Raw genomic sequence first — 14,986 nt, 5'->3', positions numbered from 1 at the left:
ACTTGGAGGGGAGTAGGATATAGATATTCTGTATCTTTTATGAACTCTGAAACTCAGTTGTGATCGCTTTTCTTCTAATCTTCGGGAAAACAAATGAGAGATTATCAAATTCTATTTTAAAAAGCCAACAAACAAACTAGACTAATCCCCTAAACCTTCCAAAACCTTAAAATTTTGATTGCTATTATAGTTTTAGCCTTATGCAGGAGTAATTGTGTAGAAAGTAACTGAGTAAGACTTTCAGGTTCTAATAAAATCCACAGTAATACCCAGTTATTCCCAATGGTGACTTTTTTTCTCTTACAGCACAAGGAAATTCTGCACCTAGTGTATGAAGCTCCTTTCATAACTGCATTTCTCATCTAATGAGCTGTAATTCATAAGCTTTCCCCTTTAATTGGAAAATCTCTTGTGGATAAGCTGCATATTCTGCCATTCAGTCAGTGTAATGTAAGATTGATTGTGTTGTATTTCACTACAGTATTTTACCCGTTCATGGGCAGACAGAAACAGTCTCTAGAAATTAGGAGATTCCATAGGCAGCTGTTCATTTAATTTTCAAATTATTTGAGGACTGAAATAGCTTTAGCCATTATGCTGAGTTCATAAAAACACTCAGCTTGCAACAGAACTGAGAGAAATAACCAGGCTGGCAAGAGATGTGTTTTACTGAACACTGGCCAGTGTTTGGGAAGAAGCAGAGTGCTCCCCTTTGATGGGCACCTGGGCAAGAAGCCAAGAGACTCCACCACTGCTGTCCAGTCTGTAGTTCTTGGGTTACCAGTGCTAGGTGAGATGGGACTGCTGCTGGAAGTGCCTCTCTGTTTCCCAGAACATTACAAGGAACCTGATAGTTATGGGCCAGTGTTCTGGATCCCAGTTCCTGCTCTGCCCTGTTCACTCTCTGTCAACATATGACAACTGCTGTCTTTGTTGCTGAATTGCAATGTCAGCTCTTATTGTTATCAGTTAGGTTTCAAGGGATATTTTTTGCTTTCTTTGTTTTCTAAAGATGCAAAAAGAATTTTTTTAGAAGAGGCAAGAGACTGAAAGGGGGATGACTGCTTTGTTTTCATGTTTCTTGCTGCAATGATTTGGTAAAGCATGAAAGACAACCATTTTCTCATGCAAAGGCTATTAACACCAGCATTATGGCTGTAGAATTAATTGGCTATTACCATAAGATAACAGAAGATGCCTGTGTGGTCAAGTTGCCACACTTTGATGAGTTACTTTGCATCAGACAAACCACAGCCATCACCTTCAAATAAATTCTTAAACTTGCACAGTACAAGTGAAATGCGTTCATTTGGATCTTTCTTGCTGTATTTTTAGTGAATTTACCTTTTGCCACAGAAGTGTGTGGCTGTTCCTGTAGTTACAACAGGACCTACATCTCATGAGAACCTGTGTTGTCAGACAAAATTACTTGGGGGTGAATATGATATTTTTTTGTCACAATAGTTAAATATCCTGACCTATGTACACAGAGCTTTCATCTGTTAGATAGGAGGATCAGTCCAACTTGTAGACTTAGGACTTGGGTAAACACTAGTTAAAATGTAACCAGATTTAAAGAAACTTCAGATAAATGAGTGTGAACTCTGTGGATGTAGATATATGGGTTTAAATACAAATTACGATGATTGTAGTTTGTGCTTGTCAGCCCAAGTCTCCCTTTAGCTGTGGACAGATGATTCACTTTACAGTGATCTCCTCTCACCATATCTGCCCGTACAGATCTGCTAGTAGAATAAGTCATGCAAGTATAGCCTAGTTCAGGTTTAAGATTATAAACCTAGTTTAATTTGTGTGAAATATGTTGCCTGAAATGACTATCAGAGTTTGTTTGGCTTTCTTTGCTGTCATCATTTCTTTTCAACTGGCCTTGCTGTGGAGATAGTAACATCTTCATCCAGCCCAGTTACTGCCCAGGCAGAGGACATCTGTCTGTGGCCTCAGTATTACCAGAGGAAACAATTGCCTTAAACTGACTGCAATTAGTAAATAAGTGAAGTTAAACTGGTGTGTTTGCATGCTTGAATCAACTCAGAAAGTGAAATGGTACAATGCAACTTAATATCTTAGTAAATCTTTATGAAATGTTTATTCTATACCTTTTTTTGATATTTTCAAACAATGCATTGTTAATATCAGAGATTAACATGCCCACGTATGAAGAATATTTGTGCCTCAGTGAATATAAAATATTTTTTAATAAAATATTTAGAACTGTGGCTTAATGGCACTTGGTTTGTGAGGAGCTTGTTAGAGCCCAAGAGCTTCAAGATGGCTAATCCAAGAAGTGGAGGAGCCATGTTCATTTGGGAAGTAGGATACCTGTTGCATGAGGGCTGTTATGTTACATTTACAAGTCTTGTCATGTGTTCTCAGATCCTTCCGATGACGAGTGGGAGGAACTCTCCAGCAGTGATGAGAGTGACTTGTTCATGGAAAACTCATACAACGAGGGGAGTGGGCTCTTGCTGTCACCCCTGTGCCTCTCTGATGAGGTTAACTCAGCATTTCTGAACAATCTCATTCCAAAGAAGGTATTGTCTTCTATTTTATTTCCAGCACATGGTACAGTCCTTGCCCTTGTTCCTGCTTTCTATCCCAGGTTAGGTAAACAAATTATCCCAATTGACCTTGAGGAAAGGAGTATTTTTTAAAATGAGTTTGGCCTCACTTTTTTGGCCTAGAGGTGGTGCATCTTTGCATGACCTAAATAATTTCCTCATGTAAGTGGGAATAGAGGGGTCATGTGTGTCAGAAATCTGGGAGGGGTTTTTTTTCATTATTTTTTTTTCCCCAAATACAAAGGTTGTTATTCCTTGATTTGGACATGAAAAAGATTACCCATAGAAAGAAAGGAAACTTGGCTGAAGCATGACAGCCAGATTTCCATATTAGCTAAATGAGGTGGAAGTAACATTTATGAATGGCAGCAGTCAGCACTGAAAAAGTGAAAGTTCCTCTCCCCCTGTTTTATAAAAAGTGTCTGAAATACAGTATTTGGCACTGACAGGAAATTAGATGTTTTTGTTTCAGAGTTGTTTTGCTCATTTTTATTTGGGGCTGTAAAGGTGAAGTTTGAATTATTTGAATCAGTTACTGTGCTAGTTCAGCAGCATTGTAGAATTCTCACCTAAGACATCAAGGTGCAAGGTGAAAACTTTGAAGGCCTTTTGTACTTAATAGTCAGAGTTTCATGGCACGGCCTTCCAGACTTGCAGCTATCTGCAAATCCTGTAGCAGAATCCAGAAGAAGAAAGAGCTAAATAAGAAAGAATAGCAGAGACCTAGAAAATGACCTGTTGTTAGTGCAGTTGAACACTTAAAATATGCTATGCTGAATCCAGTGTATAATTACACCATTTAAGTAATTGAGGAAAATTCTGGCATTTTTAGCAGGCGAGGTATTTGCTATCTGGAAAGCTTTGAAATATGTAGTTTGAAGTATCTGTTTGACATTAAGCTAAAATTTCAGTCTTCCCTCTGAACACGTTATTAAAACAAAAGGAAAAAAAAGGCTTTATTGCTAAACCTTTCTTTTTCCCCTCCTCAGATTCTTGAAAAAACTGCTTTTCCGAACAGTGTTGCTCTAGACATCTGTATGCACAATCCGTCTTGGAAACCATTAATTAAAAAGTAGGCATTTCATTGTCTCTCTTACTATTTTTCATGTATATTCAGTTGTTTTCAAACTCTTAGAAGGATTGTCCATCCTTGGACTACTCTTAAGATCTGGAAACTGGCAGATCTGATACATGATTTCGAATAAAGAGATACAAATGTTTTTGTGAACTGCACACCAGATCACAGCCTTATTAAATTCAAGATTCTTCTTTATATTTCAGCATGTATTTTCAAGAATACCTGCTCAGTGTGCTTTTTGTTTGTTTCAGACTGAATACAGTGCAGTGTAGAGCTTTAACGTGTCTTCAGAGCATTTTGTTGGTGTCAGATTTGGATTGTCTTGGGGGAGCTTCAGCACTTCAGTCCCTTGCACAGCATCTCTCACAGCTGATCTTTTCTAAAACAGGTGAGATGTTTAGTGGAGGGGACTTGCTTGATGCCCTTTGCTGATCAGCTAGATATAAGGTAGCCATGTATGTTATTATGTTCTAATGCTGTTTATTACTAATTTTATCCCTCTGGTCCTTCAAAATAAGGATAGTGGATGTTGGCAATGTACTGACATCACACTGTATCCCGTTAAGATGTGTTTATCCACACATGCACATGTTTATGCACCTTGAGCAAGTCTGCCTGTAATGCAAGAATCTGCTTCACATTTGGGTCTATGCAGGAAGTCACTTAGAGGATAAACACTGCCTTGTTGGGAGACCAGAACTGTTTGCTTGATCATATTTGTGGTAATAGCAGTTTTTCATCAATCAGACTAGCCATGAAGAAGATGGGAGATTTTCTTTTTAAATGTCCTAACTAGCCTAAGGAGATGTGAAAACAAAAGATGTCTAGCACAGTCTTTCACATCATTTTTTTTCTAGTAATCTTACCAAATTATGGCAAAGGCGGTTGTTGCAAAAATCTCAAGAATGTCCATGCTTGTTACAGTAGGAAAGAGAGCAGCCACCTTGTCCCCAGGACATACTTTATGCTTATGATGGCTTAGCTTTATTGGAAATATATTTGTAGTAAGAAAGTGTGCAAAGTTTTTATGACTAAATATTAAAGCTGCTCAGCTTCCTGTTCTGGCTGTGGTTCAATTTCAACACAAGGTAATAAATTTAATTTTTCTAAAAATACTATTTTAGAAGATATTTTTTATATATATATATATATATATGGCCAGGGTCTGGTCAACACAGCGGTGATCGGTCACAGGCTGGGCTCGATCTGAGAGGTCTTTTCCACCCTCATAGACTCTGTGATATATCCTGGTAAACACTAGAATGTATCCACTGTAGCTCATCCAAGGTGCATTATTTCATAGAGATAATACTGTGAAGGTTTCCCCATATATCTGCTAGCACAGTGTTATTGGATCATCTATACAGTAGTTAGCATTTCCAGCTACTTTCTGTGATCCTATACATGAGAGCAGCATCAGTGTCCATAACCCTGTTGGATCATGTATGCTATGATCTCTCTGTTACTGACATGAGAGAAGCTGAAACGAAATTTAAAAAAAAAAAAAAAAAAAAGGCGAGAAAACCCTGCCTGGTTCCAAACTGAGGATGTGGGTCCCTGACAGGCTGTTTCATTCAGACTATTCTGATAATCTTTGTTTTAAGGTCAGTCGTGATGGGTTTACAAAAAATAAGAGAGATTCTTAGAGCCTGTAAGAGCTGCCAACTCTCAAAACTGTCAGAAAACATTTTCCCTAAGACAGTTCTGTTGAAGTCTGGCATATGTGTGGCTTTGTCATTTCTTGTCTCTTAGAAGCTCAAGAAGTTCAGTTTCCTTCCCTTCCTTCAAGTGTCTTCATTTGTAGCCACAGATGCAGCTTATGTAGTTCTCTGCTGTGGTGTATAAAATGACACTGCATTAGTGCTTGAAAATGCATTTGCCTGCAAAACACACTTTTTTCTCACTTGTCTTTAAAGACGTGTGATCAGTCTATGGCAATATTATTACTGAGAGTGCAGTGTGTGGAAAACTAAAATGCTGAAATGAAAATACCTATGAAAACATATGCAAGGAAGTTCACATAAAACATGTCTCATGCTTGAAGAGAGGAATTCCAAGATTTTGGGTCTACATGTTATGCTTTGTAATAGTCAGAAAGATCTCCGATGAAGCTGGAGAAGTTGCTATCTGGAGACAGCTAAGGCTGCTAAAATTAATTTAATGGCACAGGCCCATTTTTCGATGTTTAAATGCTATGTAATGAAAACTGCCAGATAGAGTTGATAACATATCAACGTGGTTAGAAGGAATTCTGTGGTTTACAGGGTAAAAAAGAGGCATAAAGATCAGATTGTTTATATGAGAAAGGAGGAGATGCGCATAAATCAAGAAGTTTTGCATCTGGAGTGGTCCAGAAAGTAAACGTATTAGAGGAAAATAAAAAGCCTCAAGAAATGCAGAACACAGATGGAAGGTGATGGCTGCTACCGATGAGTTTGTAGTTAAACAGAATAATGCAGTGTTTGAGTCATACATTCCTGAAATGTTATTAAACCACCGGAAAACATGCTCTTTATATGAATTGGAAAGTGTCCAGTGTTTTGGGTGTCTGAAAAGCTTGCTTAAGAAGGCAGAAGAAAGGAGGTAAAGTATGCAGTCAGCTTCTGTATTTTTCTCAGTTCCTGTATTATGGCCTCCATGTCATACCAGTGTTCAGCTGCTGTTCTGGTGACAGTGGCTGGTACTGTCCATTAGGTCACACAAGTGTCTCAACCAGGGATGTGCCTGAAAATGAGGCCCAGCTGTGTTCTAACCTCCAGATGCAGTTAATGCTGAATTCAAACAAATCACTATGGTTACAACCTACATAGACCAGTCTCTGAAAATCTAGCTTTTCCTGTTGTGGTCGTACCTGGAGGAACAATTAAGGGATTAAGGAATTTATTTCTTTGCTTCCTGTGTCCCTCATCTTACTGTTTAACTTCTGGCTCTGGGTTCTATTCTTTGACAGAACTCCCTACAGACACAGAATTCCTGGAAGCTGTAACCAGTGCTTTGAGGGCTCTCCTACAAACAATGGCATCAAAGAACATCTCCCAGGTAAAAGCTTTCAAACTCAAATGCTCTGGTAGGTTCAAATTCCTGTGAGATTGGGCTGGAAAGTTTTTGAAACGAAACAATATAAATTTAATTCAAAATTTCAGCAGTTGTGAACACTGGAAGAACAGATTTAATAGCATTACCTGTGGTTTTTCATGGACCTTACAGGAATATTTTTTTATATATCTCCTCCTCAAGATGTAAACAGATTAAAGGTATTTCTAACCAGAATAGCGATAGGCCACGGGTATCTTTAGGAGATAGTTATAATGACAAATATTTAGAAAATTAGCACCTAGAAATGTGGATTCTTTATTTCCTGATGTCACCTAGTTGAAGCTGGTGGTCCTTCTTGAATCTTGGTTGGACATGAATTAGTGAGCTGAATACAGGAATGAAGCATAATAGTTTGTTATTCAAGACACAAAACTAGTTAGTCTGCTAGTCCTTTCTGGTCTTAAACTGAAAACTGAGCTTCTATGCTGTAAGTTGTGAAGAGTTGGAAGCAACTATTGAGCTAGGTAAATTTGTGAAAATCTCAGAACTTTTCCTTCAACTTCCTGTCAGCTTTGGTTATGTTTTGGAAGAAACACCTTAAATTGAACAGGAGAGTTTACTTGCCTTCTTGGTAATTGCATTTTCAGAATTCATATAGTTTTCATAATCTAGGACTATGTTTCTCTGTTAAGAATTTGCCTGTGTTCTGTAAAAGCACAGTGTCTAAATGTCATATTTCAAAACTTTCATGAAAATGTAATGGTGTCTCTTTCTTTCCTTCCCTCCTTTCCCCTTGCTGACCAGTGTATGACTCCTGAGCAGCTATTGGCTTTGTGTGAGGCTGGTATTCAAAGCAGCAATGCCAGTGTTAGAGTGAACGTGGTGAGCATCCTTGGAATTTTTGGCAGTGTCCTGGCAAAAGGACAAGATACAGCTGAAACACTGAAGGTGAAAAAGCAAACTATGCATTGCAAGCTTAAAAGAATTGTGATATTTCTTTCAATTTTCTTTAGAATTGCTGGAAAAATCAATTCTTCTTTCTTATTTCAGATGATTGGAAAATTTCTTCTTGAGGTTGCTATGAAGGAATCTTCTCTTGTGGTAGCAGGGGAAGCCTTGGATGCACTTTTTGATGTATTTGCAGATGGTAAAGAAGCAGAAAAGGCGGCGTTACAGATAAAGTTGCTTCCAACTCTGAAGGAATTTCAGCCAGTGTTCAGAATGAGGGTAGGCATCAAGGGCAGCCAGCTCAGGGTCTCAGCACACGATGTGGGTTAAAGCTTTGAGTGTAGGGGTCCTAGAAGAGATAATTAATTTATAATGTGACAGAAAAAAAGGTGTTTGATTTTCTGATATTCCACTTTAGAGGAAAGCAAACACAATTACCTTAAAGTTCATGGAAGTGTCAAGGTAACAGTGCAGCACCTACATTGCAACATCTGCATTACACCATCAGTATTACTAATGTCCAAATCACTTTATGGTTCTGAAACAGTTGTAAAAAATATCCTGCAGATGTCTCTGGAGGTGGGAGAGAAGTCCTTTCTGAAGTTACATTGACATCTTTGGTTTTTAACTTGTAGTTGCAGTTGGATGTTTTTGTTCTGTTCTTGGTTAATTAAAACAGTTCATGTATCCTGTATTTTCAAGAATAACACGGCTGGTATTCTAAACTGTAATTTTAGGTATATCCTTGTCTTAAATAGATAATGACCTTCCACACGTCGTTTATTTGGTCAGATGCAGCCTGAGGAGTGACTTTCATGGTCTAAAAGCTAAGCACTGTACACACAAAGTACTTACCTGATGGTGCTTCAGTTGTTTGGTTAAATGTGCAAGGTTTTCCATATGAGAAGCCACAGAAAAGAAGTGTATGTCACAGATTTTTGAATGAAATAACATGCCATTAGTCTGGTTTTAGGCAGCAGTGTATTACAGCAAATTGACTTGCAGAAATAATTGCTAAGCTCCACACGTGTACATGGGAACGAACACCTTGGAGCTCTCACAAGCCATGGGTAGCGTATCTTTATAGAAGACCTATATACAGAGTTTCAATAAACTTGAGGTCTCTAATAGCAGAAACATCTCCATTAATAACCCATGTATTCTTTTGGCTTCACAGATGCGAAAAGAAGGCAAAGGACAATATAGTACAGATCAACTGTGTGTTCTTGACAATGTGAAGATGAATTTGAGAAGATTCATTGCATATCAGGAGACATTAGGGAAAACCCCAACTTGAAGCATCGAGGAACTTTTAAGGTTTTCCTTATTGAGTAATGTTTTCAAAAAATACAACTGTTTTGAACTTCCAAACTTTACTGAGCAGAGCAGTTTCACTTTGATATTAATGCTACATTTTATAACATTCAGTATTTTTATACTTTCGGGTTGATGCAATATGAAAGACATATCAGCATAAAAAACCCCGTAGTGTACCCTGATATTGTTGGGAGTGGTAAGAAGGTGCTCTTTAGGTCCTGAGGTCTGTATGTAGCACCACTGTCATTGTCTAGATTGCTTCATGTACCCTGGCAGAAAACTACACTTGTGTGAAAAAGTAATTTAGAAAATATTCTTGGTCATGTGACAGATTAAAAAAAAAGTAAAAGCTCAAGATATATTTCAGGGAATTGAGCAGTGGGAAAATGTTAATATTTGCTATTTGCTCTTACCTGTTCCTAGAATTGCACAGGCACTTGTGGCAGACTTCCCAACAGAAGTGTGTGACAAATGTGTAGATTGCTGTCAGCACTTGGATCTGTTATTTCATGAGGCTCATGAGGAGAAAATTTTCAGATTCATTTATGATAAATTCAGTATGATAGCTTTTTTGCTGTGAAAGTCAGTGTAAGCAGATAGTACACCTAGACACAGCTCCCTGTCTTTATTTTGATTGGTATTTCTGAAAATTAAGTCTCCTATTTTAGTCTTCCTTGTAATTCTACATCAGGACGAGTTTGAATTCAGGGAAGTGGTAAACCTAACAGGAAGTATTTTTTATACTGAGGTATTACCTGAAGTAAATTTGTATTTGCTTACAATACCTTTTGCAAAAATATGTGATGGAGATTTTTAAGCTGTAAAATACAGAAACTATTTTTTAAAAATATCATTGATTCATGGAAATTGCATGTGAACTTCCATATATCAAAAGCTTTGGTCTTGTTTCTGTGACTGAGATCCTCTCATAAACATTTTTCAAGAAAAAACCACACAACCAAACACAAAAGCATTTTGTTTTTCTGGTTTTTGAAGTGGGAGGTTTTTTCTCCTCTCTCTCAATGTGCTGCCTTAGCTCAGGCATCCAGTTTTTAGCAAAATTTTTCCCATGATAAAAGCATGGAACTTAAAAAGACCAAATTTGCTTGGTTTGTTAGATTTTGGTCTCTAAGATTGGAAAGTAGACTTGAGAACTGACTGGTAACTTGCAAATGACTGACTTTCTGAAATCCTGACGTGGTATCTTGTCAAATGCAAGAGAAAGTGAAAGATGAGTTTAAGCAGCTGTACTGCCTGGAAGTGCTGTTATTGCTGTTACTTTACAGGAGTCAGATGAAATATGTGATGTGATGCCTGCCAGTGAAATGAGCGAGAGGGTGGGGTTGGGAGGGCTCAAGGGCCATTGAGGCTGGCCTGGAGAAATCCAGGAGAAGTCGTGAGCATGGAGCGGTTGCAGGGTTATCCAGGGATTTGGCAGGGCAGGCAGTGAAGAAGTCTGGAGCGTAACAGCTGAAGAAAGGTGGATTATGGCATAATACCCTACAGTGTGCGGATTTTAGTCCTAGTGTTAGCTATACTTGCTGTACACTGCTGTACACTATTCGCCTGATGAAAGGTACTAGTATTTGTTTGGAGTACTTAAAGGACTTCGATGTGGGAAGTTCTGCTCTCATTTTCTGGGTGTTACATTGAATTGCAGGATGTTCTGGATTGGAAAGGATCTCTGGAGGTCTTAGTCTAGTCCCCTGATCAAAGCAGGGCTAACTTGGGAGGCAGGTTGGGCTAGGCCTTGAACATCTCCCAGAATGGAAATTCTATAACTCTGGACAGCCTTTTCCAGGGCTTGACTGCCCTCGCTGGAAACACATTTTTTTCCCTTTTCCCCTTGTGCCTTGTAGGACTTCTCTGCTGCAAAATGTGCCCCTTGTCCTCTTTGACTGCACACCACCAAGAAGAGTCTGGCTCCGTCTCATAACCCCCACTTGGTAGCTGAAAACAGCAATTGTATTTTCTTCTTCTCCAGGCCAAATAAACCCTGCTTCCTCAGCTGTTCCTTGTACGTCTTCTCACCCTCCAACTGTCTTAGTGGCCTTCTGCTTGACCTGCTCTACTGTGTCTTGTACAGAGGGCCCAAAACTGGACACACTACTCCAGATGTGATCTCCTAGGTGCTGAATAGAGGGAAGTAATTGATTTTCTTGTCCTGCTGGCCATGCTCCTGCCAATGCAGCCTGTTGTTTTAGCTGTTGTTACTGCAAGGGTGCAGTTGGTGATTCCAACTTACTGTCCACCAGAACCCTTTGGTCCTTCTCTCCAAAGCTGTTCTTTGGTCATTCAGTCAAGAGCACTGTTTCAAGTGTAGAACTTTACATTTTACAAGTGTTAACACCCAGAATCTGTTTCCTGGGGACTGCCAGAAAACCAAAGTATTTTTTTCATGTTTTTCTTTTAGGTTGATAATGAAAGAAACATTTCGTCTACAAATATAAATCTGAAAGTTGCAGATAAATATACAGAAGATAGGGCACCCACTAGAAAACATGGTTTTCTTAATATAATCAATTAGACTCTTTTTTTTTTTTCTTCAAGTTAAAAAACAGACTGATATTTAGATCTTAAACTATTCTGGCAATTGGAATGCACAGATTATTTTTTTGCTATGCACTGATGAGCTAAATGTCTTGAAAAATATTTTCATAATGAGATTGGTGCATAGTACAAACCATATCATTTAAAGAAGAATATGAATGCATCTATAGAAGACAAGGCAAGTTGTGAGTGATTTAAAGAAGTGTCAGATCAGGGACTAAAACCAGATGAGATACACAGGTACAAAAGAACTAAGCTATAACATTGGGGCTACAGAAGTTGTTCTGACACAACTAAGGACAATTAAGGCAGCAGCAGAAGTGATGATAATGTTCAAATTAAATGTTTTGGGGCTCTTTGAACACTGGTTTATTTAATAGGTCTAGGGCATGCTTCAGACAAAGACAAGATCCTTTACAGCCTACAAAGGGGAAGACGGATCTTGGTACTTTGAGGGTGGCAGAAATTGGACTGATGTAGACTGTGTAGCATAAGTAAATAGATACTAAATAGATGTAAGTGATCTTCATCACTTAATCTAATCACACAGATAAGACTGGTATCAAAACAGGTATCTGAATTTGGTTGCTTATTCTGGTCACTGAGGCATCCTGCTTCAGTCAAAAACCACAATCCTTGGAAAGTATGGATTGCTGCTTAACTTGTGTCCCTGTCTGATGCTGAGCACAACAGACTGGCTCTGAGTTGAGCTGTAATACCAAAATAGGTGCTGAATTTACCTTGGTCTGTGGTGTCAAGGAAAGATTGCAAAGGGGGCTGTGGGTCCCCTGCCCTGTTCAGAACCACTGGCATTTTCTGCTGCCTTGGTCTCTGCAGCTTGCAAAATGTTGAATTCCCAGCTGTGGAAATAAGGAATTATCATTTGTGTGTCTTTTTTCTTGCTCTCTATGAAAAGAAAGAAGTGGCAAGATTTAAATGTGCATTTGTTGTGAGGTGTTTTTTATACATTGTGCCTTGACATTCAGAAGCGGAAGATGGCTGTATACCACAGTCAAGTCAATAGTTTAACTCTTTGGGGTTTATGGGCTTTTTTTTTTTTTTTTTTAAAGACTGTCTTCTTAGAGGATCAAGAATGACTTCAACCAGTACTACTTGGCTTGGTTTGATATTTGTATTTTGAGAGACAAATACAAAAAAAAATGAGAGCACAGTAAAATTATAAAATGAGAACTGCACTGGAGAACAAATGAATTTTAAACTAGTTTGTAGTTTAAGTATTATAAATGAAATTCATATCTTGTAGAATGTTAACATAAGACAACCAACAAAAAATGCCCATAAACTCAAATCCTGTTTCCTTAGTAAGGGAATTTCAATAAAAACATTCCCGAGGATTGGATAGAAACATCTAGCCTTACATTTACTGTTGCAAATTCCAATTCAGGCAATGGTAGTGGTAATTGAAAATAATGTAATTGTTCCTTTCTGGCACAGGTGACTTAAGCAAACAATCTATATATAGTTTGTGCTGGACAAGCTGTTAAGATATATAACTTTAAGATAATTGGCAAAATCTGAGGTCTCTGACAGATACAGCAGATAAAGGAACTTGAAGTTTTTCCACCAGAGCTGACACACGGTGAGCCATTCTGTTTGACGAAGCTTTTTGTAAGTTTCTTGCCTCTGTGAGAGGCATTTTGTCAAACATAGACATAATTCAGTGACCACACAGAGCATAGTTTGAGGCTTGCACACCTGAGGATATAGGAAGATGCTTTTTTCTTTTGAATCTGGGTGTCAGGAACTCCTTGCACCACTGTTACATAATGGGTTTAAGTCCAACTGCTTGGGAACTTAACTAAGATCCCTGTAATAATCTGTGTGCTGTTGAAATGATTGTGGCTGCTGCGTGTTCTCAGCACAATGAGGGTCCTGATGCAGCCCTGGCGTTGCGAGGTGCTCGCATAAATCCCTGCACCACGCTGAAAGCTGTGTTGGGCTTTCAGTCAACCTTCTCCCGGTTTTGTGTTCCTGCTGTGATAAAAATCCCATTGAGAATTGTCTTCTTTCTCCTCTGACATGTGAATTCTTTTTTTAATTTTTAAGGACTATTGCACTGGCCTCTTTGCTCCTCTCCGCCCCTTCAAATGGAGAGTGAAAAGCACTTCCAGAACTTAATGGATGAATGGCTGATTCAGCTAGTAAAGCATGATGTTTCCAAATAACCTTTTCTGGGAAGTTCTCTTTTTAGTAAATAATAGAGTTAAAATTCAAAGCAGTGATTAAAAAAACCAATTTGACCATAATAAAGTGTGGGTTTTGTTTGTTTTTTATGCCACCCGGGCATACTTGCTAATCTAAAGCATTGTGTTACTACACCACCTCTGTTGTGTCCTGGCTGTATTTGCTTGGGACCAGGGTTGTTACTGAGGAATCCTGTAAATTAGTAAACCTCAGTCCTATAGAAAACTTGTTTGTGTTTATGTGCTATGAGTATACACTAAATCATGGATTTTTTCAGAATTAGCTTTATTAAAAAAGAAAAGGAAACAAATGAGTTGTTTTCATGTTACTTTTACCTCCTTAAGGGTAATGCGAAATCTTTTATTTGACTTGCAGTTTTCTTTGTTGCTTTTTAAAAAGCAGTTCATTAATTGAAACATTTCTATTTGCATTTGTGATGTGCAGGGAACATCATTTAAACCCATCTTGTTACCTTTTCCTGCTATGCTTATAATTCTCAGAATAACTGAAGAATGTGGGGTTTGGAAAATAGGGTTATTCATAGTGGTTATTCCCCAATTCCAAGACATGTTCAAGTCCCACCGGTTTCTACTTGGCTTTCGGTAGTAGCTTTTGGTCCTAATTTTCGAAGCAATTAAGTTTGTCAAGCCCCAGATTTCACCCTCTTGCTGGGGTTCATTTTCTCTTGGTCAGTGCAGATCAGACACGCTGTGACACAGCACAGAGGAGTGTTGAGGACAGTATGTTCTGCTCTGGGATGGTGGGGAGAAGCCAGAACTTCAGTCTTCAGTTGTCACCAGGAAATGGTGCTAAGTCTTCTTCTTCGCAAACTGTTCACAGAATGCTTGAAGTTGGAATGCGACTTTTTAATTCTAAACCCTCCACCTCCAGCTTCCTGAAGAGAAATCATCTCCCCTGCAATTCTGAAAGTGGGGGAAGCAGTAGGCCCTTCATGCAGAGTGCTGGAAACTTTGTAGCTGATATTAAAGATGTTTTAAGGCTGTAGTATGAAAATACTAAAAATAAAACCGAGTCTAACAAGAACTGGTACTACTTAGTGTTGCTGTTTGGGGTATTGTGTATGTGATGTATTTTTCCATCTGCAGAAAAGGCTGCACCTAGGCTGCCTTTGCCTCTCCTTTGGTGCGGAATAAAAGACAGGAAGACCCTGAACTTCCCAGACGCCTCCCCACAAGAGTTTTAGGGGGGGTGCAGCGGCGGCTGTCGGTGTGCGGACAGGGGGACGCCGGCCCGGGTCTGCCCGCACCTCTCC

The 14,986-nt window shown here is 38.8% G+C and overlaps 1 protein-coding gene across 3 annotated transcripts in view; it reads left to right on the top strand.

Annotated features, from left to right (window-relative positions):
* HEATR3 (HEAT repeat containing 3) overlaps window positions 1–14,757 on the top strand; it is a 24,429-nt gene extending 9,672 nt beyond the window's left edge. For 2 of the 3 annotated variants that reach the window (XM_017740850.1, XM_008638798.2), the window contains 7 exons: window positions 2,395–2,552; window positions 3,569–3,651; window positions 3,909–4,045; window positions 6,608–6,696; window positions 7,498–7,641; window positions 7,744–7,920; window positions 8,819–14,757. In XM_017740850.1, the coding sequence (XP_017596339.1) occupies window positions 2,395–2,552; window positions 3,569–3,651; window positions 3,909–4,045; window positions 6,608–6,696; window positions 7,498–7,641; window positions 7,744–7,920; window positions 8,819–8,938 (908 nt within the window). In that variant the 3' untranslated portion in view covers window positions 8,939–14,757. The remainder of the gene's footprint in view (window positions 1–2,394; window positions 2,553–3,568; window positions 3,652–3,908; window positions 4,046–6,607; window positions 6,697–7,497; window positions 7,642–7,743; window positions 7,921–8,818) is intronic. The other variant, XM_017740852.1, reaches the window with a different exon arrangement.
* Window positions 14,758–14,986: the final 229 nt, after the last annotated feature.

The sequence above is a fragment of the Corvus brachyrhynchos genome, unplaced genomic scaffold (assembly GCF_000691975.1).
Source record: "Corvus brachyrhynchos isolate BGI_N302 unplaced genomic scaffold, ASM69197v1 scaffold26, whole genome shotgun sequence".
NCBI lineage: Eukaryota > Metazoa > Chordata > Aves > Passeriformes > Corvidae > Corvus > Corvus brachyrhynchos.
This window is presented reverse-complemented; position numbering and strand designations above follow the sequence as displayed.